This window comes from Barbus barbus (genome assembly GCF_936440315.1).
Source record: "Barbus barbus genome assembly, chromosome: 30".
Classification (NCBI taxonomy): domain Eukaryota; kingdom Metazoa; phylum Chordata; class Actinopteri; order Cypriniformes; family Cyprinidae; genus Barbus; species Barbus barbus.
In genome coordinates, this window is record NC_136758.1 from 29,860,032 (window position 1) to 29,885,200 (window position 25,169).

Below are 25,169 nucleotides of genomic sequence, written 5' to 3' on the forward strand. Positions count from 1 at the left end.
CCGATGATGCTTTTATGCTGGACTGATTTATCCTCAGGTGTGTGCTCAACTGGTTTGGCGACTGGTCCACTGAAGCGCTCTATCAGGTGGGTAAAGAGTTCACCAGCAAGATGGACCTGGAGAAGCCCAACTACAAAGTACCGGACTACATGCCCACCGTGTACGACAAGCTGCCGCAGCCGCCGTCCCACCGCGAGGCCATCGTCAACGGCTGCGTGTTTGTTCATCAGACGCTGCACCAGGTCAGAGAGCGGCTCTGCTCGAGTTAGAGCTGCACGATTAATCCTTAAAAGACCATGATCTCGATTCAAACACCCACACGATCGGATTTCTAAATGACAACGATTCTCCCGTGTCTATTAAACAGTTTAAAAAAGTGCTACCGGAACATTTAAACCTGTTCATACTTGACACAGAGAGCAGACCGTTACCAGAAACAGCTTCACAAACAGTCTTTTCAACTACTGTATTATTTCTGTTTTACAATCATTCATGTTATCACAGAAATACTGGCATGAAAGTTTATAGTTCGGATATAAACATTAATGTCTATGATACTTTCAAAAGGTGATTTGCTCTATTTTGAACGCTATCAAATAACCATTGTTGATTGCATTGTTTCACCACTAGGTGGCGACAAGTGACTTAAAAAATGTTTGTCATTGAATCATTCAAGAGATTCGATCAAAAACACTGATTCATCCAGTAATGAAACAAGTGAAGTATTAATGAGTCATTGAATCATTCAGTCAAACCACTTTTTCATAATTTTTATATTTAACCTGTTAGCGTTCACCAGAGCGACGTCGCACTGAACGATCTTTGTTTGCATGTGTCATTGTTTTCTAATAGAATAAATGAAACGGGACAAAGTTAATCTTGTCAAACTATATATCATTCTGAGGGTCTAAGCCTCAAGCATCGACGACAGATCGCTGTTTTTCGATGGAAAGCTTATAAGGAATGTATTTGCTACATTTGTGTAAGCAGTACACATCAAAACACGCAGAGTAAAAAAGCCGTACGTACCTTTATCATTGTAATAACGAGCCACAAACGCGTCCACTGCTGAAATCCCAGTTTAGTTAGAGAGGTAAGGGTCCACAGAAAAACATCCCAGCGAGCACTTTTAGTCCAGCGAAACAATAACGTTGTAATAAGGATGAATATTCCTTTGTTTACGTTTCATTTCTTCAGAGAGTTATTGTTCGCGTCCGTTATGGAATAAATTACGCTCAAAAACAGTGTCTTGGTGGTAAAAAAACAACACGATGTTACAGCATACGGTTTTACAAACATAGTGAGACCGTCCACGGAAAAAAAAGTCTCAGAAAAGCGGAATATAGATTATTTGAATTTGGCGCTCCCTCCTGCGAGCTCTGATGCGGGCTATGACGCTTCTGTCATCTGAGCGGGGCGTAACTTAGCGATCTGCTTTATCCATAAAAAACTGTTTTTTTTTTTTTCTTCTACATTTTTTATATGTGTGTGTGTGTATTGTGTGGGGAATGTGGCCGTGTCTGCATGATTATAATCTGTATGGACGCACATCAGCGTGTTTATTAGCGACTCTATGACGGCTATCATTGTGATTCATTGATCAGCTATTATTGATTATATGGCCCATCTGTTTGATTATAATCTGAATGGAAGCACATCAGCGTGTGTTTACTGACTCTATGACCATGTCTGGCAATATCACTTCACGTCTGGCAGTGATATTTATCATTGTAATAACGAATAACGAAGAATAATTCAGTATACATACTATATACAAAGCATTTTTTTCTATTTTCTTTCCTTTTTTATTACTCAAATAATTATTTTTGTATTTTTTAGTGCTCAAATAAATCTGTCTATTATTTTATAATTGAAAAACTATGCAGGAACATGTATAATGACTAAAATAGCTTGTATAATTCTGCAATCCATTTGGTGGTTATTTTTCCTCAAACAGGGGGGTGGGGGGACTATAAATAGTTTCAGAAAAAATATTGCAGGAATCTCATTTTTCATGGTATGTTCTTCAAATTTGAAATATGAACTGATGAGACACATGGCTTTCGATCCATTACTTTTCTGGATTGCTCCAGGACTTATTTCATGTATTTGTATATGAAATAAAAAAAACATTCAGTGTGGAAAAATATTTTTCAAGGCACGTCATAACTTTTTATCTTTTTGAGCATTATCAACTCTGGATGATAGATAGTAAAGCCCAGAGTCTCTTCTTTCCAAAGATACCTCATTTGTTTGTGTAAGCACACTTTGTCACAAACTGTTACCATTTTAATTTAGGTAGGTTATTTTCACCTGCGAGGCCACAAATGGCAGTGAAGGTTAACAGGTTAAAAAAAAAAATAATAATAATAGGTTTGTATATATATGTATGTATGGTATGTATGTGTATATATATATATATATATATATATACACGTTACATTCATGCAAATTAAACACTTCTAAATAGACTGCAGCAATTAATATTTTTCTCACAGCCTCTAATAAATTTAAAAAAAAAATTTAGTTAAGAATTGTGATCTTTATTTGAGACCAAAAAAATCGTGATTCTCAATTTATCCAGAATCGTGCAGCTGTAGTTTCAGTACACACTGTGATGCTTTATTTCTCTGTGTGTGTGTGTGTGTGTGTTAGGCTAACAACCGTCTGGCGAAGCGAGGCAGCCGCACTATGGCCATCACCCCGCGACACTACCTGGACTTCATCAACCACTACGCCAACCTGTTCAACGAGAAGCGCAGCGAGCTGGAGGAGCAGCAGATGCATCTGAACGTGGGTCTGCGCAAAATCAAGGAGACCGTGGATCAGGTGCACGCTTCACACCACATCACGCATGCAGATGCACCTGCTCGTTTAGCGTTATTAACCGTGTGACGTCACAGGTGGAGGAGCTGCGGCGCGACCTGCGGATCAAGAGTCAGGAGCTGGAGGTCAAAAACGCTGCTGCCAACGACAAGCTGAAGAAGATGGTGAAAGACCAGCAGGAGGCCGAGAAGAAGAAGGCAAGGGTCATCGTTTCAGTGCTCTTGTGCCGCTGCTCTTGTGAGTTAGCTGACGGGTGTTGTTTGGCTTAACAGGTCATGAGTCAGGATATACAGGAAGCGGTTTACAAGCAGCAGGAAGTGATTAAAGACAAGCAGCTGAGAGTGAAGCAGGATTTGGACCAGGTGGAGCCGGCCGTCATCGAGGCTCAGAACGGTACGGTTCGCTCTCCTCTGCGCTTCCTCTGCTGGGGTTGCTGTTTGACCAGATTCACTTTGCAAAAATCTGCTCATATTAACTAGAGGTCGACCGATAGCGGATTGTACCGATATCTAGGATGGACCAAACTGGCCGATACCGATTAATCAACAAATAGTTTTTAAAATGGACACTGAACGAAAACTAAAATAGTGCTTTACTATTAAAAAGAAAAAAAAACACTACTGAACCATAATTTGTAAATGAATAAAAATATTAATATTATATTGATCATTAAAGGTAGTTCATAGTTTATTAATTAATGTTAACAGAGGAATTTATTTAACGCAATCTAACAAGGAACGATACTTAATGTTACAAATGTATTGAAGTATTACCATTTCATTTCAACAGCCATGGCCATCTTTAAATAAATGCACAAAGGCCCTGATATTACTAAGGATATTGTGTATATATACTCTTAAACTTTATTTGCTTCTATCTAGGGCTGCCCCCTAATAGTGGACTAACCAGTAGTCGACCAGAAGAGGCTTGGTCAACCAAAATTGTGTTAGTGGCTTAGTTGCAGAAAAAATAAAATGATTCTGAGGTTAGTTTTGAACAGCAGATGGCGCTGCATGCTTTAGAAACAGCTGTACTCTGCTCGTTTCCAAATGCACAATACACCATTTTACAGCCTAGGGTGAAGTCAGTACGTACATTAACTACGATTTGGAACAACTATAATGTAATTTAATGTACAACTATATGAATGGCGCTCTATGGTGTGGCAGGATTTTCTGTCGGCTGCAAAACCGATAAATCGGTCGACCTTTAATATTAAATACAGTATCAGTTTGAAATAGTTTTTGCTGTTAGTTGTGATTCACTAAGGAAATATTCACTGGTTTGAGGGCCCAGATGACAACTGCTGAGTTTACGCTCCATATTTGAGAAACATTTGGATGATAATCAAAATGACTGTTTACATCTGCTCTAAAATCAGAAGCGCCACCTAGTGACCGGCTGTGACTCAGTCGCCAGAGACATCAGTGGATATTTCCTTCCCTTCTTTCTGCTTTCAGCTCTGTCTTGTGTTTGCCAGCGGTGTTCGGTGGTGTTTCACTGCGCTAACCTCTTCCTGTCTTCACTCTTTCCTCTGCTCACGGCTTGTGGCTCTTTTAGCTGTTAAATCGATTAAGAAGCAGCACTTAGTGGAGGTGCGATCGATGGCCAACCCGCCGGCGGCAGTCAAGCTGGCTCTGGAGTCCATCTGTCTGCTGCTGGGCGAGAGCACCACCGACTGGAAGCAGATTCGCTCCATCATAATGCGCGAGAACTTCATCCCCACAATTGTGAACTTTTCTGCTGATGAGATCAGGTGACTGACTGCGGGGTGCGGAGCGGCGGCCGTAGCGTGTAAAGAGGACCACCGTGCTCCGAGCTCTGATTCATGTTTATTTCTATAGCACTTTTCACGATACAAATTGTTGCAAAGCAGCTTTACAGAAAATTAAAGTTTCTAAATTTGACCCTGCAGCACAAAAGCAGTCATGAGTAACACAGGTATATCTGTAGCAATAGACAACAATACATTGTATGGATCAAAATGATACATTTCTCTTTTATGACAAAAATCATTAGGATATTAAGATCATGTTCCATGAAGATATTTAGTAAATTTCCTACCGTAAATATATCAAAACTTCATTTTTGATTAGTAATATGCATTGCTAAGAACTTCATTTGAACAACTTTAAAGGAGATTTTCTCAATATTTAGATTTTTTTGCTCCCTCAGATTCCAGATTTTCTAATAGTTGTATCTCAGACAAATATTGTCCTATCATAACAAACCATACATCAATGGAAAGATTATTTATTCAGCTTGATTGATTGATTTATTAAGATGATGCATAAACCTCAATTTCAAAAAAATTACCCTTATAATTGGTTTTGAGGTCCAGGGCCATCTTATCAGTGGTGACTATGTCAAGGCTTTCCTGTAGCTATATTTCCTGTAGCTCAAATAGTCGAGCATCGCGCTAGCAACGCCAAGGTCATGGGTTCGATTCCCAGGGAAAGCAAGAGCTGATAAAATGTAAAAACTGTAACTTGAATGCAATGCAAGTCACTTTGGATAAAAGCGTCTGCTAAATGCATAAATGTAAATGTGATGTCCATATGGCAGAAATGTACAGTAAAGTCATGCAGTTAGTTAATGTCATGTAATCAAAGAGACGGTGAACACTATTAACAGCAACGATTACATGTTCTGATCAAACTTATAGCAAAATTTGGTAGTTTTGTGTGTTGGTATGGTCATGTGACACGGTCCCTCTTTCCGGCGCCGCAGCCGCTCCGCTCCGCTCCCCCGCGGGAACCCATGTGTCCTCACGGTCCTAAACCCCACACCTCCATTCCCTCTCTAGCGGTCAACTCGATTAAGAAGCATCATCTGGTTGAGGTTCGTGCTATGGCCAACCCTCCGGCAGCTGTTAAACTGGCTCTAGAGTCGATCTGCCTCCTGCTGGGGGAGGAAACTAATGACTGGAAAAAGATCAGACAAGTTATTATCAGAGACAATTTCATCTCCAGCATAGTCAACTTTGTCTCTGAGGACATGAGGTATAATCATCTCTTTCATATATCTTCCTCTCAGTATGAGACGGACACGTTGTGTCGTTTAGACGTCATGGCATGGATTCCCAAACCAGGGTTCATGAGTCAAAGAAGAGAGAATTAATCAGAAATGTAATGTTAGAATAAACTAAATCAAAATATAACACTAAAATAGTTTGTTATATTAATTTTTCAAAATTGATGTATACATAAAATGAGCTTCCATTGATGTATGGTTTGTAGGGGTGTCGAAATGAATCGATGCATCGTGATGCAGACTTGCAGTAATAGACCATAATCGGTTATAGCCTATGATGTCATTTTCAGTCTATTAAAGCTGCCAGTGTCTATTATCTCAGTAGGCCTAATAATCAAATGGCAATAAGGCTGGAAAAAGACAAACCCATAACCGTGATTATCTGTAAACGTTCAATACTTAAAGCACTCCCAGATACTGAAAGTGCTTTGTTTATCACTTGTAGTTGTCTTTTCCCCCTTTTATTACTTTATATTTGCTTGTATGTTTTGAAGCTATATTTACATTTAATTCTTAACAATAATGAATTATATATTAATGAATTAACATAATAATTTTTAAAAGTAGCCTGATTATATAATTTAATAAATATGCACAAAATAAATTTGATATAATCATGATGCATCGTCATATCGAATTGTTGACATGATTCAATTCGATTACGATTATCGTGAAACCAGTGCCGATTCCCTAATGGTTTATGATCGGACAATATTTGTCTGAGATACAACTATTTGAAAATCTGGAATCTGAGGGAGCAAAAAAATCTAAATATTGAGAAAATCTCCTTTAAAGTTGTTCAAATGAAGTTCTTAGCAATGCATATTACTAATCAAAAATGAAGTTTTGATATATTTACAGTAGGAAATTTACTAAATATCTTCATGGAACATGATCTTAATATCCTAATGATTTTTGTCATAAAAGAGAAATGTATAATTTTGATCCATACAATGTATTGTTGACTATTGCTACAGATATACCTGTGTTACTCATGACTGCTTTTGTGCTGCAGGGACAGATGTCATGTGACCATTAACGGACTATGAACATGTCAATGTCTTAAGTCATTGAAATTAGGGCTGTCAAGCGATTGAAGTTTTTAATCTAATAAATTGCATGATGTGCCATGTAATTAATCTAATCGCAAATGAATGCATGTCAATTAGTGCTGAGGGATTAGTTATTTGTGTTAAATCAGAAAAGCATTGAATAAACACTACAAAAAATATCTTTAAAAACAATTAAATTAATACTCTAAATATGAAACCAAAAGTGCCAAGTAGCTGTTAATAATAGAGTCATTAATTCAACGGATTAATTCAGGAACGAATCAAGTGACTGTCTTTATGAACAAGTCACTGACTCCAACAGCGCTGTGTTGATCGAAGACGCTTCTGCTGTGGCTTTGATTGGAACTTTTCATTTGCAAATTGAGCAAAAACAGACAATAGTGGCAGTATCTCCAATTTAACAGAATATTAACTCGTTTATTGTAAAAATAAATAATAAAAAATAGAATAGAATAGTTATTTTAGAGTAATAATAGAACAATAGAACATGTGTTTGTTGGCTGGTTTTTATTGTATTTGTTATACTTGTATTTTTTTAAATTGTTTTTGCCATGAAAATAGTCTATGCTGACATGGCATTAAATAAAAATATACTACTGTCTCATGATGAAATCAAAGTCTGCTTCATTCTAACACGCTCTTCCTGCGTCCCAGCGACTCCATCCGTGAGAAGATGAAGAAGAACTACATGTCCAACCCCAGCTACAACTACGAGCAGGTGAACCGGGCGTCGCTGGCCTGCGGGCCGATGGTCAAATGGGCCATCGCTCAGGTACGACACTGACCGCTGAAGCTCTGTGTCTGAACGAGGTCTGCCTCTGCTGACCTCTGTCTTTGTGTTCAGCTGAATTACGCAGACATGCTGAAGCGGGTCGAGCCTCTGAGGAACGAGCTGCAGAAGCTGGAGGACGACGCTACAGACAACAAGACCAAGGCCGAGGAGGTGGAGCAGATGATCCGGGATCTGGAGGCCAGCATCGCGCGCTATAAGGAGGAGTACGCCGTGCTCATCTCTGAAGCTCAGGCCATCAAAGCTGATCTGGCCGCAGTGGAGGCGAAGGTACGACTGCAACACTCACTGACTGCAAACATTAATGAAATCGGCACATTTTAATGGGATGGAATATTTCTGCTCTTTAGAGGAAGTTGTTTATTCTGTTGTTGCCATTTGAAAAGGTTTTAAATCAAATGAATCCAAATGTAGTTTCATGAAAATGAAACTTGTTTAGTGCTACTGTTTTTTTTTTTTAAGATTTAAATTTGATTTTAGACATGAAAATAGCCAAAGATGATGGTGTTCAAAAATTAAGCCAACAAACAATTCTTTTCAATGCATTTCATTTCTTCCTCATTTGAAAGTCGCTTTGGATAAACATCTTTTAAATCAATAAGCGTGAATGCAGAACAGGAGAGACCATCAAATGCTCCTGTTTTAGGTTCAATTTGTAATCCTAATTGAACAGCACAAACTTCACAGAAGTGACCCTGGAGCACAAAACCAGTCATAAGGGTCAATTTTGTGAAAATGAGATTTATATATCACCTGAAAGCTGAATAAATAATCTTTCTTATGATAGGACAATATTAGTCTGAGATACAACTATTAGAAAATCTGGAATCTGAGGGAGCAAAAAAATCTAAATATTGAGAAAATCTCCTTTAAAGTTGTTCAAATGAAGTTCTTAGCAATGCATATTACTAATCAAAAATGAAGTTTTGATATATTTACGGTAGGAAATGTACTAAATATCTTCATGGAACATGATCTTAATATCCTAATGATTTTTGTCATAAAAGAGAAATGTATAATTTTGATCCATACAATGTATTGTTGTCTATTGCTACAGATATACCTGTGTTACTCATGACTGCTTCTGTGCTGCAGGGACACATATATGAGCTTTGACTCTGTGTGATTTTTGAAGAACAATACGAGCACCTCTTGAAGTATGTTCACCTCCGAGCTTATTGTGCAGAAAGCTGCTGTTTACACAGCCATCAGAAGTTCCTGAGGGAAACCTGTGGTGGATTAGTCTTCTGGCTAGTATTCTCTGAACAACTGTTTAAGCTTGACTAGTCTTTAATCTCCTGGATTGGTGCAGGTGAACCGCAGCACAGCCCTGCTGAAGAGTTTGTCTGCTGAGAGGGAGCGATGGGAAAAGACCAGCGAGACCTTCAAGAACCAGATGTCCACCATCGCCGGAGACTGTCTGCTCTCCGCCGCCTTCATCGCTTACGCTGGTTACTTTGACCAGCAGATGAGACAGAACCTCTTCACCACCTGGTCCCATCACCTCCAGCAGGCCAACATTCAGGTATAATGACAGAGTAATGTGATAAAGCCACACTCAGTGCTTTAAATCCCTTCTGACCTGCACTTTCTCCCGTCCAGTTCCGCACGGACATCGCCAGGACTGAGTATCTGTCCAATGCAGACGAGAGGCTTCGCTGGCAGGCCAACTCCCTGCCCGCTGATGACCTGTGCACCGAGAACGCCATCATGCTGAAGCGCTTCAACCGGTGAGAGCCCAGACCGGACGCGGGATTATTGAAGGACTCTTGCTAGGGCTGTCAAAATAGCGGATTTTGCACTTAAATATTATCAATTTTCGAATGGCATTTGAATTTAAAAGGTGTAATTTCAGTTAGGGGGGGAAAAGCTTTTGGTTTGTCTCCAAGAGGGTGCATCGAGCAAAATGTTACTAATGCACGTTTATTAAAGCAATAAAATATTCGTAATTTGAATTTTTATTTGACAGCCCTAACTCTTGCTGATTCTCACACGTGTGTCGTGTTCCACAGGTATCCGCTGATCATCGACCCATCAGGTCAGGCCACGGAGTTCATCATGAACGAATTTAAAGACAAAAAGATCACCCGCACCAGCTTTTTGGACGATGCCTTCAGGAAGAACTTGGAGAGCGCTCTGAGATTCGGCAACCCTCTGCTGGTGCAGGTATGAGGCCATCCCTCGTCCTCTTATTATTACCGTAGAAACCGTCAGGGTCCGGACGTTTGCTCATTAATGCCTGTGTGTCCCTGATTCTCTGTCAGGACGTGGAGAGCTACGACCCCATACTGAACCCGGTGCTGAACAGAGAGGTGCGCAGGACGGGCGGCCGAGTGCTCATCACGCTCGGGGATCAGGACATCGATCTGTCGCCTTCCTTCGTCATCTTCCTCTCCACACGAGACCCCACGGTAATGCCCTCGTGCTTCACACCGTCTGTGAGAGATCAGACCAAACAGGGCTGCAGGATCAGGACAGAAGTCACAACAGCTGGTTATTTCCTTTATCTTCTTATTCTCAGTAGAATTAGGGCTGGGCGATAAAACGATAATTATCGCGATAATAATTATTCTCGATAAAACAATAGCAAGAGTTTGATATAATTGTAATGCTCAGATTTACAAATCGCCATCATTTACCATGGATTTACTGTAGTAACTCTAACTGCACCATGGTATTGTGGCAGAAATGTAGGATATTCATATGGAATTTTATTATATTATTATGTATTCAATGTATTAAAGGAGTAATTGAATATAATTACAGTATTGTTGATATAGCATTTGTGCATTTATACCAAATGTATTTAGACTACTGTTTTTCAAACAAATATCTAGAAAGCATATAGTTGTGTTTTTATCATGGTATTGAGGTGCAGTATGTGTGGTTTTAACTGTTTATCATGATCTAAATGTGTGCTACTGTGGAAGACCAATGGTTAACTTTAAAACACAAGCAGTCAGAATGATTCCACTTCACTATATGAAAATGGTTGTTACAATTTTTACAGATGTTGTTGTTTTTGGTAACAAGCATAAAATTTACAAATGCATAACTCAAGCTACTGTCAAAAATGCATTTCTTAGAGACTAAAAAAATGTAATATTACTAATATTGCAGCCTTCACTGCAATCTGTGCTGAAGATACTCGTCAAAGTCAGGCCACACACTGATTCCTCATTTGAAATATCACTCGCATGCAGAAACGAAGAAATATTTTTTTTCTAATAATATATTAACTTTAAGGAGAAGTAATTGGAAAAGTGTAAAGAATTCAAGATCGTGAAGTGTTTGTCATGTTCTGACCATAAAGAGTAGTTTAAAACCACAATTAACCGTCTGGTTTCTACAGCTGTAACTTAAGGTGCTTTCTCACCCGCCTCATTTAGTTCGGTTGAATCGCACTAGAGTTGGTTTTCCCTCTTGGTGCGGTTCGTTTGTGGTGAGAAAGCAGCAATCACACTCGGGTGCGCACTAAAAGCAGACCAAACAAGCGTACCGAGACCTGCTTGAAGAGCATGCTTTCAAACGAACCCTGGAGCGGTTCGTTTGTGGTGAGAACGCGATCCGACCTTAAACAGACCCAACCGCCATAAGAGCTGCGCATTTTGGACTAAACCAGCTGCCGTAGTCAGCTGCGCTGTGCATTATGGGATGAGGAAGTGTTTGTTGACAGTTTGCAGTTTAGCATGGCAGGTCGCGGACAAACTCGGGGCCGTGAGGAGGTGCGGAGCCTCAAAATAGCAGTGTGCTGTCTGCTGCACTTTACTCCTGTCTTTGTTTACTTCCGGGAGCACCGTTGGAATTTCCCCGCACGCTCTTTCTGACCAATCGAAAAGCAGTTTAGGGAATGCGTTCAAAGACACATCTAGCCAACAAGTGAAGCGGATGTTGTCACGTGACTGCATTTGGGTTCGTTTCAGCTGGTTTGGACCAGAGCAAACAGTGTGGTGTGAAAAGGAACCAAAATGACTAAAAATAGCGACAATGTATAATTTTTTGCCTTTGGTCCGAACCACATGAACCGAACTACAGACGTGAAAGCACCCTTAGGAGCAAAAATCTGCCTTTAAACTTGAAAGAAATAAAGATTTGAAATGAACGGCTGAATTGTGACGTGTCTGCAGGTGGAGTTCCCTCCTGACCTTTGCTCTCGTGTGACCTTCGTGAACTTCACCGTGACCCGCAGCAGCCTGCAGAGCCAGTGTCTCAACGAGGTCCTGAAGGCCGAGCGTCCAGATGTGGACGAGAAGCGGTCGGACCTGCTGAAGCTGCAGGGTGAGCGATGGAGAGCGTCACAGGAAGTGCTGTCGGCTCATTAAGGAAGTGTTGAAGTGTTAATGTGGTTCTGTTGAATCTGCGCAGGTGAGTTCCAGCTGCGTCTGCGTCAGCTGGAAAAATCACTGCTGCAGGCCCTGAACGAGGTCAAGGGTCGCATCCTGGACGACGACACCATCATCACCACCCTGGAGAACCTGAAGAAGGAGGCGGCGGAGGTGACCAGGAAAGTGGAGGAAACAGACATCATCATGCAGGAAGTGGAGACGGTGTCTCAGCAATATCTGTCTCTGTCCTCGGCCTGCAGCAGCATCTACTTCACCATGGAGGCTCTGAACCAGGTCTGTGTGTGTCTGTGTGTGTGTGTGTCTGTGTGTGTGTGTCTGTGTGTGTCTGTGTGTGTGTGTGTCTGTGTGTGTCTGTGTGTGTCTGTGTGTGTGTGTGTCTGTGTGTCTGTGTGTGTGTGTGTGTGTGTGTGTGAGAGAACTCTAGCTCATGCTGGGTCTGTCTCTTTCACAGATGCACTTCCTGTATCAGTACTCGCTGCAGTTCTTCCTGGACATCTATCACACTGTGTTATATGAGAACTCCAACCTGAAGAGCGTGAGCGACCACACGCAGCGCCTGTCTCTCATCACCAAAGACCTGTTCCAGGTGAGCACTGAAGGCCCTCACACCAAACACACATGCTCCGCACAGAGGAAGAGTCCAGACTGAGACAGATTCTCGTCTCTCGCCCAAAAACAGATTCATTTTTCCTGTTCAGTTAATAAAAGCACGCAGGGAAATAAACAACTAATTTAATGCAAACCTGCAATCATTAAATGACGCAGATACAGTCCATCTGACTCGATTTACTAGTGTTTTTGCTGCTGAATTTAAACGCATTTGACAATTAACCACAGTCTAGTTAAAGCAGCTGTATGGAGTTTTGTGTATTTTTGTGGCTTTGGAGCCCCCTAACAGTGGAATAATTAGTGTTGCTGCTGTAAAGCAAGTTTTGGACCTGCTCACCGAGCACACATACTCCCAGAACAGACGTTTGGGAAAGAAACAGAAAACTGTATTAGAAGTCCGTGTACAATCAGAACCATTTAAAAATAACTTGATAAGGGAGATAAATGTGCTGCTACTGCATTTTTTTGCATCGCCTTTGTTTTGAAGGGCCTTTATTCAGGAAACATTTAGTGAGGTGTGGTGGTTCTTCTGTTCAGGTGGCGTTTAACAGAGTCGCTCGAGGAATGCTGCATCAGGATCACATCACGTTTGCCGTGCTGCTCAGCCGAATCAACCTGAAGGGCTTGACCAGGTACAAACATCAAGAAACTAAATGTTCAGATTTCTCTTTTCATTTATAAGGGAGTTCATCTCCACTCGAATTCAGAATTCTCTTTCTTTCTTTTTTAAACTCTTTTATTGAAAGAGCAGAAGCTGATTTCTGTCCTTTAGAGCTTTAACTCTGGCTGAGAGACGGTCTTGCTCACGATCAGAGCTGTGTTTGTTTGAGGATGTGCAGCTCAGATGTTTCTCCTCGTGTTTCACAGCGAGCCGTCATTTGATGCAGAGTTCCAGCACTTCCTGCGTGGGAAAGAGATCGTGCTGAGCGGGATGACCGTGCCGAAAGTCAAGGGATTGAGCAGCGAGCAATCCGAGGGCATGGTGCGCCTCAGCCGCCTGCCTGCGTTTAAAGACCTGGTGTCCAAAGTGCAGGCCGACGAGGTGAGCGTCTCTGCCTGTCCGTCCTGTATGTCTGTTCTTCACCGCAGAGCGTCTGAATGTGCAATGCCTTTCTGTCCTCCAGCAATTCTTCATGTGGATCGAGAGCAACTCGCCGGAGCTGTCAGTGCCTTACCTGTGGACCGAAGAGAAGACGTCCAGTGAGTACAATGCATACATTTCACACGCAGCTTCCTGTGAGAGGCTGCAGGAGTGACGTGTTTGTGTGTCCTCAGCTCTGATCGGTCAGGCCGTCCACCAGCTGCTGCTGATCCAGGCGTTCAGACCCGACCGTCTGCTGGCCATGTCACACATCTTTGTGTCTAAAGTCATGGGAGAGAACTTCATGGCCATCATCGAACAGCCGCTGGACCTGGCCAATGTCGTGGACAGTGAGGTAGGGACGCGTGTCTGTGGTGTGCTGATGCTGCGATGGTGCGGCTGCTTCATTAGTGCTCTTGTGTGCAGGTGAAGCCGGGGATACCGGTGCTGATGTGCTCCGTGCCTGGATATGATGCCAGCGGATTGGTGCGGGATCTCGCAGCAGAGCAGAACAAACACATCACCTCCATTTCCATCGGTAAGAACCTTCAGCACATGTACAGCCAGTGTTGAGGGATTACTTTTTCAAGTTACTAGTAAAGTAATACATTACTTTTACATGTATGGTGAAGTATCAGAGTTACTTTTTGAAATCAGTTTCCCATTTATTCACTGACCCTGTGTGCGGTCCATCTTCAGGTTCTGCTGAAGGCTTCAATAAGGCTGACCGAGACATCAACACGGCGGTGAAGTCCGGCAGGTGAGGAGACCAGCTGACCCTTCACACTCCTGATTGGTCAGGTCTGCTGGTCATGTGATCTGACGTGTGTTTGTGTGTCAGGTGGGTGATGCTGGAGAACGTTCATCTGGCTCCCGGTTGGCTGATGCAGCTGGAGAAGAAGCTTCACTCCATGCAGCCGCATGCCAGCTTCCGGCTCTTCCTCACCATGGAGATCAACCCCAAGGTCGCGCATCACTTCCTGTGCTCACTGTTGTGTTATCATAATGCGTTGTCTGACAGTTGACCGTGTCTCCCTCAGGTCCCTGTGAACCTGCTGCGGGCCGGACGCATCTTTGTGTTCGAGCCTCCTCCCGGTATGAAGGCCAATATGCTGCGCACGTTTAGCAGTATTCCTGTGGCGCGCATGTGTAAGGTGAGCGGCATGCTAACCGCTAGAAGTGAACCAGTAGCGTCTGTATCGTGATCACGGTACCGATTCCTGCAACACTGAATCTCTGGTGCATCGAATCTGAGTCACATTTACTTGATTTGTGTGATATTTGTGATAGGAAATCATCATAAGGACCATTATTTTTCAGCCTTTCTAGCGATCCCAGTGCTCCTGATAGTTATTAAACATCTATAATTATCTTTATTTGTAGGTTAATGATTAAGAAAAGAATTGGAGGAAAAGATTGCTTGGTGATTCTGCTTTGGAACCTTCAGAAAACTTTAACTCGATTTTTCTCAGAACTGACTTTGCTAACTATCGACCTCAGATGGGTGTAGCTGTGTGTTTTGAAGGACTTTTAAAGGACAATGTAAAAATAAAAATAGCTCATTTTTTAAAATGTTCATTGTGACTCATTTTGCCAGCCCAGGTCTCACACAGTGGTATAATTCCTATCTACTGTCAGTGTTTCCTCTTCACCGTTAATTCTCCATCTCCAGATTAATCTGACATGGGCTTTCTTGCAGTCGTTCGCTGGTGTTTGGTGTGATTTATTCATTGCTCACACTGTCTCTCTTCTCTCAGTCTCCTAACGAACGAGCTCGCCTGTACTTCCTCCTGGCCTGGTTCCACGCCGTCATCCAGGAGCGCCTGCGCTACGCTCCGCTGGGCTGGTCCAAGAAGTACGAGTTCGGAGAGTCGGATCTGCGCTCTGCCTGCGACACGGTGGACACCTGGCTGGACGATACGGCGAAGGTGACTATACGGCCCGGTCCTCTGCCCTGTTCTTCTCTATCTGTGTGTGAGATCTGAGCGTCTGTCGTTCTCCGCAGGGCCGGCAGAACATCTCTCCGGATAAGATCCCGTGGGCGGCGCTGAGGACACTAATGGCCCAGTCCATCTACGGAGGCCGCATCGACAACGAGTTCGACCAGCGGCTCCTCAACACCTTCCTAGAGCGTCTCTTCACCACCAGCAGCTTCGACAGCGAGTTCAAGCTGGCGCTTAAAGTGGACGGACACAAGGACATCAAGATGCCCGACGGCATACGGTCAGCGCAAACCCGTTCTGTTTCATTACCTTTGTGTCGTGTTCTGCTTTACAGAGAATGGTAAAATAAAAAAGTTTAAAACGAGAGAAATGAAAGGGATGGTTCACCCCAAAATGAGAACTCACCATCATGTCATTCCAAACCCGTAAGACCTTCGTTCATCTTCAGAACACAAGTGAAGAGCTCTCTGTTCCTCCATAGACAGCAACACATCTGAAATGTTCCCAGACCCAGAAACATAGTAAGAACATCGATAAAACCGTCCGTGTGACATCAGAGGCTCACCTTCAATTTTGCAAAGCTAAGAGAATACTTTTTGTGTGCAAAGAAAAAAAAAACTAACAATTTATTCAACAATTCTTCTCCCTCGAGTTACTGTCTTCTGCCGTTTTGGAGAGTACCACGACGCATATGCGTGCTTTCCCCAGAACATAATCAGCATTGTTTATTTCAGCATGAGCGCTCTTTCTCCTGAATGTAAACAATGCTGATTACCGATTATTTTGACTGCAAAAGTCCATATAACTGCAAATGTGAGGCATCTTTATAACCCCAGTGAACGCAGAGTCCTGTTTGATTCATAATTGATGAATTTTGAACCATTAGCACTGTTATGTTCCTGTTTGTTTCTGTGACGCTGAAGCGATCTGTGCTGTATAAAGCGCTGTATATCTGAGTGTGACTGTGTTTGCTGTGACGCAGGCGTGAGGAGTTCATTCACTGGGTGGAGATGCTGCCGGACACTCAGACTCCGTCCTGGCTGGGTCTGCCGAGTAACGCTGAGAAGGTCCTGCTCACTACTCAGGGTACGAGCGTCTGTGGGACTGACTTAAAGACTGTGTTTACTCCTGAACTCTGACTCTTCTCGTCTCCATCTCTCTGTCTGTCTGTCTTGAGGTCATTCTGTCAGTTTCCACAGCTTTCATCTTGTGGTTCTTCATCATCAGAGCACACCTCCTCGGCTGCGTATGCTAGAGTCGTTAGCGCTGTACGCAGCGGAGCGGGTGTCTTCTGTCTCCTCAGCCTCCAGTAGCTGTATTTCACTGCCGTCATGTCACCGGCTCTTTGTCTTGATGCTGTTTTCTCCTCCTCAGTTCAGTTCATTCCTGCTCAAATGCATGTCATCCTCAGCGATACCCTCGTCAACAACAGACACTGGACTTGCCACGGTGCCCCGCTTTCACTTTTTTTTGGATATTTAGGGCTTAAGCACCGCAGTGCGAGGATCCTATTGGAATTGCTCAGTTCTCTTCTCCGAAACGAATCGCATTTTTGAGGGCCTAAACATGCTCAAAAACTCACGAAACTTTGCACACGCATCAGAACTGGTGAAAATGTACATCTGATATGGGTTTCAGAATTGTGCATGGCAAAATGACTCTAGCACCTCCTATAAAATTTTAACGAAGTGCCCCTCCCGCTACGTTTCACGTACATGTAGGAAACTCGGGACACACATGTAACACACCAATACCTACAAAAACGTCCCCTGGTATAACATCCGAAACCCAACAGGAAGTCAGCTATTTTGAATTTCCTATGATTTTTGTGCAGTTTTTGCCATTTTCAGGCCTCATACTTTAACAAACTCCTCCTACAGTTTTAATCGGATCCGCTTCACATTTGGTTTGTGTAATGTAAAGGCCTTTGCGACGCTAAATTGGGAAGATCTTGAGTTTTCGTCAAAGGGCGTGTCCCTGGCGGCCTGACAAATTTTAACGTTTTGCCATCAAACAGGAAGTTGCTGTAACTCAGCCACACAATATCCGATCTGCCCCAAACTTCACGTTTGATAAGAGTCCTGTCCTGAACACATCTAAAGGCCAATATTCATTTATAGTCATAGCGCCACCAGCTGGCAGTGGACAGTTTGGCACATATAAATGACTTGGACACATTCCGTCTATATTTACCACTTTAAATGCATATTGCCCACCATTCGTTGTTTTCCTGAAGCCACCGGGAGCCGGGTGCAAGGGCCCTTTCAATGCTGCTTGCAGCTTTAATTGAACTATAAATGAAACGCAAATTGAATTGTTGACCACTGAAATTCAAACAGCACTTCGAACAAAACTCTTCATTAGGTGACTGCACATAATTTAAATCTGTTCTATTCCTCTTCGTTCATATTATTTTCCTGATTCGCGAGAGTGTTAGCGGCATCAGACCGTGGCAAGTCTTCCAGTAATTCCTCGTCAGGGTTTTAGCACTTGAACCTCCTTATTAACACCGAGCCTGAACACTGTTAATTTGATCTCCCTCCTTCACTTCCTGTGGGCGTCTCCCTCCCGTACCTCACTTCCTGCTCCCGCGGCCGCTCCTTCCTCCCGCTCAGGCATTGACATGATGGGGAAGCTGCTGAAAATGCAGATGTTGGAGGATGAGGACGATCTGGCGTACGAGACGGAGAAGAAGCAGCGCAGCACGTCCTCGTCTGACGCGCAGCCAGCCTGGATGAGGACGCTTCACACCACGGCACGCAACTGGCTGCAGCTGATCCCGGAGTCGGTCAGCCAGCTCAAACGCACCGTGGAGAACATCAAGGTACGACCCAAGCCTCATTCACTTTCATCCAGAGTGACTCGTGTTGCGCTCAAGGTTTACATCGGATCAGTTCATTTGAGAAACATTGTTACTGTTTTGAATATTGCATAATGCTGAAGGCTTTGTATAGAAAATGAGGAGAGAACGTAGTTTTTATGTCATGTGAATAATCATGCAACCCTCTACACTGCCAGTAAATCACTCGCATATGCGACTAAATCTTCACTCTGGGTGACTAAATGTGTAATATTAGCCACTGGCTACGAATGCTCAGATTTTACTCGCCAGTGTGTGAGTTGGAGGCTCAGTTTAAGTTTAGCACAGATATATTTTCACTCACCGAACACTGAGCGCTTCAGAGCTTCACTCTCAGTCAGGCGATCTGTGATATTCTTCAGTTCATCTGAATGGATGCAGCGCACCTGTATTTGACGAACCGTAAACTCTAGTGTGAAGCGCACGACTCGCCGTTGCTTTATCTCTCACACACACACACACACAGAGAGAGAGAGAGAGAGTCTTCCATAACATGCAGAATTGACGCGCTACATGTGAACGATAATCTCTGTTGTATTTTCCTGTCAAAATAACGGAGTTCCTTTGGAATTCTTCAGCTTTTAAGAACTGCCGGGTTCTCCGGTCGTGGGCGGAGCTCATGCGCAAATGGCAATCTCATTGGCTGGAGCTCACTGTCCCTGTTTAGAGTTCAGTGCATCAGTTCGAGCTGACACACACAACCTGAACATTCATGAATCCAATTAATCCTTAGTGTGTTTTATATTGTTCTGACTAGAATTCGTATTATTATTATTATTATTATTATTATTATTATTACTACCTTATCTCATTATCTTATCAGTATTATTGTTAGGTGCCCCCCCCCCATTCTACAGACACGGGGGGTGTATAGGTTTGGTCCTTGGCTAGGGGTGGGTGATATGGCAAAAATATCATGATCTTTTTTAGAAATATCACGATTTTATCAGGATTCTTTGTCATGTTGGTTTTTCTATTTTGCAAGTTGTTTGAGCAGTGCAGCAAAACTCATTTCCTATTACTTTCCTATTATAAAGACAAAGCCTTTCAAGGTAACAAAATATAAAAAGTATGGCAGATATTTAGGCCAAAGTGGGTGAAGAGAAAAATCATTGTCATTTATTTTATCTTTATTAAAAAATGAGAGCAAAGATGCAGATTACAAATACACACAATATACAAATAAAATAGTGTTTTATTTTCAGGTAGGTTACAATAAGTGTATGTAGCAGAGCATTCAAGAAATGAATGAACAAATATAAAAATAAAACGCTATATAGACTGATTCCTATTAAAGCAACTGTATTAAAGTTTCTCTTCAAGAGTAATGAGTGATTGTTCTCTTTGTTTGGTGTTTTATTAACATAAAGGAATAATTCACCCAAAAATTAAAATAGGTTTGTGTTTTATTCTTATAACCTTTATTTACTCAAGTTGTTTTAAACCTGAATGAGTTTCCTCCTCCTGCTAAACATAAATGCTATTTTAAAGAAGGTGGAAAACCCAGTAGTTGTTGGTCCCTAGTGTGTTTCCTCCTGCTGTTAAAGTCCGTGTGCTCCAGCTACTGTTTGGTTACCAGCACAAGACAGAAATTAATACAGGTTTGGGAAACATGTGAGTGAATAAATAATGACAGAAATTACATTTTAGGGAGAACTATCCCTTTAATGACAGTCGACAGCATGTTTAGTTCTGTCCCTTTAAGAGCTGCTCCCATCTAATACACAGACACGCATCCGTTTCTCTCAGCTGTTTACTTTCATTTTAGACATAACCAACTGGGTTTATACATAACCCTTGTGTGTTTGGACCGTATTAGCACGAAACATAACTTAGTTCAGTAATCAGGTGCTGTTTGATGGGCTTCTTAGTTTTTTGCTCAGAAACGGCGCACGTCAGACCAGCACGTGAATGAAACGTTTAACCAGTAAGGCTTTAAAGCAGATGCAGATAATGTAGTTGTGTGATTGTGAATAAGTGCAGTGTCCCGTGAGAGTGACTCTACCGCCGAGTTAGCACTGATGTGAATGTGTGGCGTTGTACAGTAGCCTACATTGATACGGCAGCGCCACAACTGCAGCTGATAGGATGTGCGCTGTTGCATGATCAAACTAACTTCTTCAAAAGCAGCTCAAGCACCCCCCGCCCCAAGCTGTGCACACCACTGAGTCTGCGAGAAAACTAAAACATGTACTAGCCAATGGGGATTCAGTTGCCAAGGTGTCTGTAGAGGGTTGTGATGATTTAACAGTCACTACCTTGATGGTAGTTCAGATTGTGGCCGTCATAAACACAGATTGAGCGCTCAGCGTTTGGTCTTTGACGGCTCATGCAAGCGTCTTCTCTTCCCAGGATCCTCTGTTCCGGTTCTTCGAGCGCGAGGTGAAGATGGGCTCGCGGATGCTGCAGGATGTGCGTCAGGATCTGACCGATGTGGTGCAGGTGTGCGAGGGCAAGAAGAAGCAGACCAACGACCTGCGCTCACTCATCAACGACCTCGTCAAAGGTGAGTCCGCGGAGTGACCTCTGACCCTTCAGATGTGTGTGTGCTGGGTCACTGACACGCGGTGGTGTCTCCGCAGGTATCCTGCCCCGCAGCTGGTGCCGCTACACCGTCCCAGCGGCCCTGACCGTCATCCAGTGGGTGGCAGACTTCAGCGATCGCATCAAGCAGCTGCAGCAGATCTCGCAGGGAGCGGCCAGCGGCGGCGCTAAAGAGCTCAAGGTGCAGTGACACAGATCCAGAGAACAGCAGCTCACACGCTTCAGCCACAGCAAACTGACTCTGCATTGTTTGACTGCATGTCAGGGTTCGAAGATGATCGGTGCTTTTTCTGTAACAGAAACAGTGCTTGAGAAAGGGTTGTCAGGTTGGGAAGATGAAGTAAATCACTGGAAATGTTTTGATTCAAAAGGAAAGCTCTGATTGGGGGATTTAAACTCAACTGGCAACCAGGAAAGCTTGTTACCAATGTCACATTAGTTTCTGTAACGCTTACAGTACAATACAGATTGCTTCAAAGCAGCTTTACAGAGACAAGCAAGAAAATGGTGATTCGGTGACGCAAACAGCTGTAAAACAGCTCTAAACAGTAGTATACAGTCGTCATGCAGATGAAATCGGTTAATTGTTGATTCAGTTCAGTGTAAAGTCCATCAATTCTGGAAAGAGGTTGATTCATCTATGAAGCAGCTCTGGAAAAAGCAGTGGCCTCATCATCAGCTCTGTTCAGTTCACTTCCAATAATGCATTCGATAATGTTGCCAAATATTAAGTGTCTCTAACTGAATAATTCATCCAGTTCCATCCAAGATGATGCAAATGCCAAATTAAAATTAAATTAATCCTGTTTTCAGGATTAATAGTCGGCAGCAGGGAAATATCACAGACAATTATGCCTAATAAATCAAAAGAAGCGTGATTTATCATGCAGCCCTCTCTGAACTGAACTGACTTGATCTGAATAATGACACTGTTGTCTTTTAGAGCTGCTTTACAGCAGAATCTGAACTAAAACAGTTGAGTTTCCATCATTATTTCCCTGGTTATCACAGCGAATCTGCTAGGACTCTATCTGGATTGTATAAAGCGCTATAGAAATAAAGCTGACTCGACTAGAGCAGCTTAAACTCAGGAGACTCGGGCTTCCTCTTCAGCTTTCTAAGTGTTGTTCTCCTGCAGAACATCCATGTGAACCTGGGCGGTCTGTTCGTGCCGGAGGCCTACATCACGGCCACACGGCAGTATGTGGCTCAGGTCAACAGCTGGTCTCTGGAGGAGCTGTATCTGGAGGTGAACGTGACGTCTGCACAGGGAGCAGCGCTGGACGCCTGCAGCTTTGGCATCAGAGGTGAGCGAGCGGCCCGAGAGAGAGAGATGATGAGCGTGTCCGTGTCTGCTGGAGTCTGAGCGCGTTCTGTCTGTCTCTGCAGGTCTGAAGCTGCAGGGGGCCACCTGCACCAACAACAAGCTCTCGCTGTCCAACAGCATCTCCACAGAACTGCCGCTGACGCAGCTGCACTGGATGAAGCAGAGCAGCGCCGAGAAGAGAAACATGGTCCGTCCGCTCGCACCTGCTGCTCTCCTTTAGTTTATTTCACACAAGAATAACATAAATACAGTAAAAACAAAACAGAAGTGCAATCCCTTTACTGTGCAGAAAGACACTGAAAACCCAAAGGGCTTATTTAGAGCCTCCACCTAAACCATAAAGAGAACAAAATCAACAACTCAGGAAGTTAAGAGCGCTAAATTACAACAACAAATGTGACCCTGGACCACAAAACCAGTCATAAGGGTCAATTTTCCAAAATTGAGATTAATACATCAAACGCTGAATAAATAATCTCTCCATTGATGTATGGTTTGTTATGATAGGACAATATTTGTCTGAGATACAACTATTAGAAAATCTGGAATCTGAGGAAGCAAAAAAATCTAAATATTGAGAAAATCTCCTTTAAAGTTGTTCAAATGAAGTTCTTAGCAATGCATATTACTAATCAAAAATGAAGTTTTGATATATTTATGGTAGGAAATTTACTAAATATCTTCATGGAACATGATCTTAATATCCTAATGATTTTTGTCATAAAAGAGAAATGTATAATTTTGATCCATACAATGTATTGTTGGCTATTGCTACAAATATACCTGTGCTACTGATGACTGCTTTTGTGCTGCAGGGTCAGCTATTTATAAATATTAATAACTACAAATTAATCACAACATGCCAAAAAACAAACACAAAAACTATACTCCAAAAACATACCAATATTGTACATAAAATACATGAATTAAAAAAAGAATATATATATACACACTATTACAAAACCACATTAAACTGATCCTTCATCTTTTATGACTTATTGAAGAGGAACATTTTTGAACAGTTATGATGAATCTTATCAAGTATTGACCTCTAGAAGTGAGAAATTTAACAAGATGAATACTTAATTGAGTTAAATAACAGTAAAATATATTCTAAATTGCTCTGGAATGTTACCCTCACTAATGAATATATTTTATACACAATAAATATGAAAATCAGAAATGGTAATAAGTTTATGAAATAAAGCAGCAGATGAAGTGTTTGATCGGGTTGCAATCTTAACTAAACGCTTCTGAAGGATAAACATTTTTTGAAGAGTAGTAGAAGCACTTGACCAGTCTTTATTATGAAATGAAAGATATGGCTGAATTAAACTAATAAAGCTGAAGAAGACGCTCTAGTAGCGAGATGCCTAGCCCTGATCCAGTAGAGTTATGTATTGTTCTGCTCGTGATCATCTCGTCTAGTCTCATCAATAAAAACTCCCAAGAATCTAGTCGTGTGCACTTGAGGCGACTCGATACTCATTTCTGATAAATCCTTAGGGTATCATTTTTTACCACTAAAATAATCAACCCTGATTTAATTTTTTTGATATTTAAAGATAATTGAAATGAAACCAGATAGCATAAGCAATTAGAGCATCACTTGCATTGTTCCTCGGTGAAGTAGAGCCTGATTGCTGGTGTGTGTCTGTTTGCTGCAGGTCACGCTGCCCGTCTATCTGAACTTCACACGCACCGATCTCATCTTCACCGTCGACTTGGACATCGCCACCAAGGAAGACCCGCATCACTTCTACGAGCGCGGCGTCGCCATCCTCTGCACCGAGTAGATGCTGCTGAAGCAGTCCCTAACCTTTACTACTCCTTCCTGTTCGTGTAGCGAATCATAGCTCTGCATGTCATGTGTTTAACTGGGAAGGGGTTCGAGAGCCAGAAGCACGTTTGAAGATGGATTGTGTTCGGCTTTCTGAGGCACATGTTTTAACGGAACAGATGGGGATTGTGTTTTAGATGGAAAAATGGAAGTTGGTTCAAGTTTTGCATGATTGATGGCTTCTAATAAAGCTCATTTAGATGAAACCTTCCTACAGTGTGTTTTATGTGTCCAATATGACCCTGGAGCACAAAACCAGTCATAAGGGTCAGGAAATTCAGATTTCTACATCATCTGAGTAAATAATCTTTCCATTGATGTATGGTTTGTTATGATAGGACAATATTTGTCTGAGATACAACTATTAGAAAATCTGGAATCTGAGGGAGCAAAAAAATCTAAATATTGAGAAAATCTCCTTTAAAGTTGTTCAAATGAAGTTCTTAGCAATGCATATTACTAATCAGAAATGAAGTTTTGATATATTTACGGTAGGAAATTTACTAAATATCTTCATGGAACATGATCTTAATATCCTAATGATTTTTGGCATAAAAGAGAAATGTATAATTTTGATCCATACAATGTATTGTTGGCTATTGCTACTAATATACCTGTGTTACTGATGACTGCTTCTGTGCTGCAGGGTCAGGATCAGTGTGTGAGGATGATCGGAGTGATTTCAGGTTCAGCTGAAGCTCTGCTGTTCATCCGGTGATGAACAGACGTGACGAGCTGTGTGCAATTAAAGGAAGAACTGAAACTGAACTTTCAATTTTGCCTCTTCAGACCGGATCATAACGCTGATGAAACAAGCATTCAGATGAAAAACAGTACATAAACATAATGGTCTGCAAACATTAACATCATGGAATAGATGTTCATCAAATGTTCTTC

At 42.2% G+C, this 25,169-nt stretch overlaps 1 protein-coding gene across 2 annotated transcripts in view; it reads left to right on the forward strand.

The window, feature by feature from the left end:
• Nucleotides 1-25,169, forward strand: part of dync1h1 (dynein, cytoplasmic 1, heavy chain 1) — an 85,356-nt gene that overhangs the window by 60,137 nt on the left and 50 nt on the right. Inside the window, exons 49-79 of one of the 2 annotated variants that reach the window (XM_079386340.1) lie at nucleotides 38-242; nucleotides 2,656-2,829; nucleotides 2,904-3,023; nucleotides 3,099-3,219; nucleotides 4,387-4,582; nucleotides 7,587-7,704; nucleotides 7,777-7,992; nucleotides 9,035-9,247; nucleotides 9,325-9,452; nucleotides 9,735-9,888; nucleotides 9,987-10,133; nucleotides 11,850-12,000; nucleotides 12,088-12,341; nucleotides 12,520-12,654; nucleotides 13,215-13,309; nucleotides 13,545-13,719; nucleotides 13,802-13,877; nucleotides 13,953-14,113; nucleotides 14,185-14,296; nucleotides 14,458-14,518; nucleotides 14,600-14,723; nucleotides 14,799-14,912; nucleotides 15,516-15,686; nucleotides 15,764-15,981; nucleotides 16,684-16,787; nucleotides 18,317-18,525; nucleotides 20,914-21,067; nucleotides 21,144-21,286; nucleotides 22,244-22,412; nucleotides 22,495-22,619; nucleotides 24,100-25,169. The exon at nucleotides 24,100-25,169 is cut by the window's right edge and continues 50 nt beyond it. In XM_079386340.1, coding sequence (XP_079242466.1) covers nucleotides 38-242; nucleotides 2,656-2,829; nucleotides 2,904-3,023; nucleotides 3,099-3,219; nucleotides 4,387-4,582; nucleotides 7,587-7,704; nucleotides 7,777-7,992; nucleotides 9,035-9,247; nucleotides 9,325-9,452; nucleotides 9,735-9,888; nucleotides 9,987-10,133; nucleotides 11,850-12,000; nucleotides 12,088-12,341; nucleotides 12,520-12,654; nucleotides 13,215-13,309; nucleotides 13,545-13,719; nucleotides 13,802-13,877; nucleotides 13,953-14,113; nucleotides 14,185-14,296; nucleotides 14,458-14,518; nucleotides 14,600-14,723; nucleotides 14,799-14,912; nucleotides 15,516-15,686; nucleotides 15,764-15,981; nucleotides 16,684-16,787; nucleotides 18,317-18,525; nucleotides 20,914-21,067; nucleotides 21,144-21,286; nucleotides 22,244-22,412; nucleotides 22,495-22,619; nucleotides 24,100-24,228 — 4,672 coding nt within the window. In that variant the 3' untranslated portion in view covers nucleotides 24,229-25,169. Of the gene's footprint in view, nucleotides 1-37; nucleotides 243-2,655; nucleotides 2,830-2,903; nucleotides 3,024-3,098; nucleotides 3,220-4,386; nucleotides 4,583-5,632; nucleotides 5,829-7,586; nucleotides 7,705-7,776; nucleotides 7,993-9,034; nucleotides 9,248-9,324; nucleotides 9,453-9,734; nucleotides 9,889-9,986; nucleotides 10,134-11,849; nucleotides 12,001-12,087; nucleotides 12,342-12,519; nucleotides 12,655-13,214; nucleotides 13,310-13,544; nucleotides 13,720-13,801; nucleotides 13,878-13,952; nucleotides 14,114-14,184; nucleotides 14,297-14,457; nucleotides 14,519-14,599; nucleotides 14,724-14,798; nucleotides 14,913-15,515; nucleotides 15,687-15,763; nucleotides 15,982-16,683; nucleotides 16,788-18,316; nucleotides 18,526-20,913; nucleotides 21,068-21,143; nucleotides 21,287-22,243; nucleotides 22,413-22,494; nucleotides 22,620-24,099 lie in introns of both variants that reach the window. The other variant, XM_079386341.1, reaches the window with a different exon arrangement.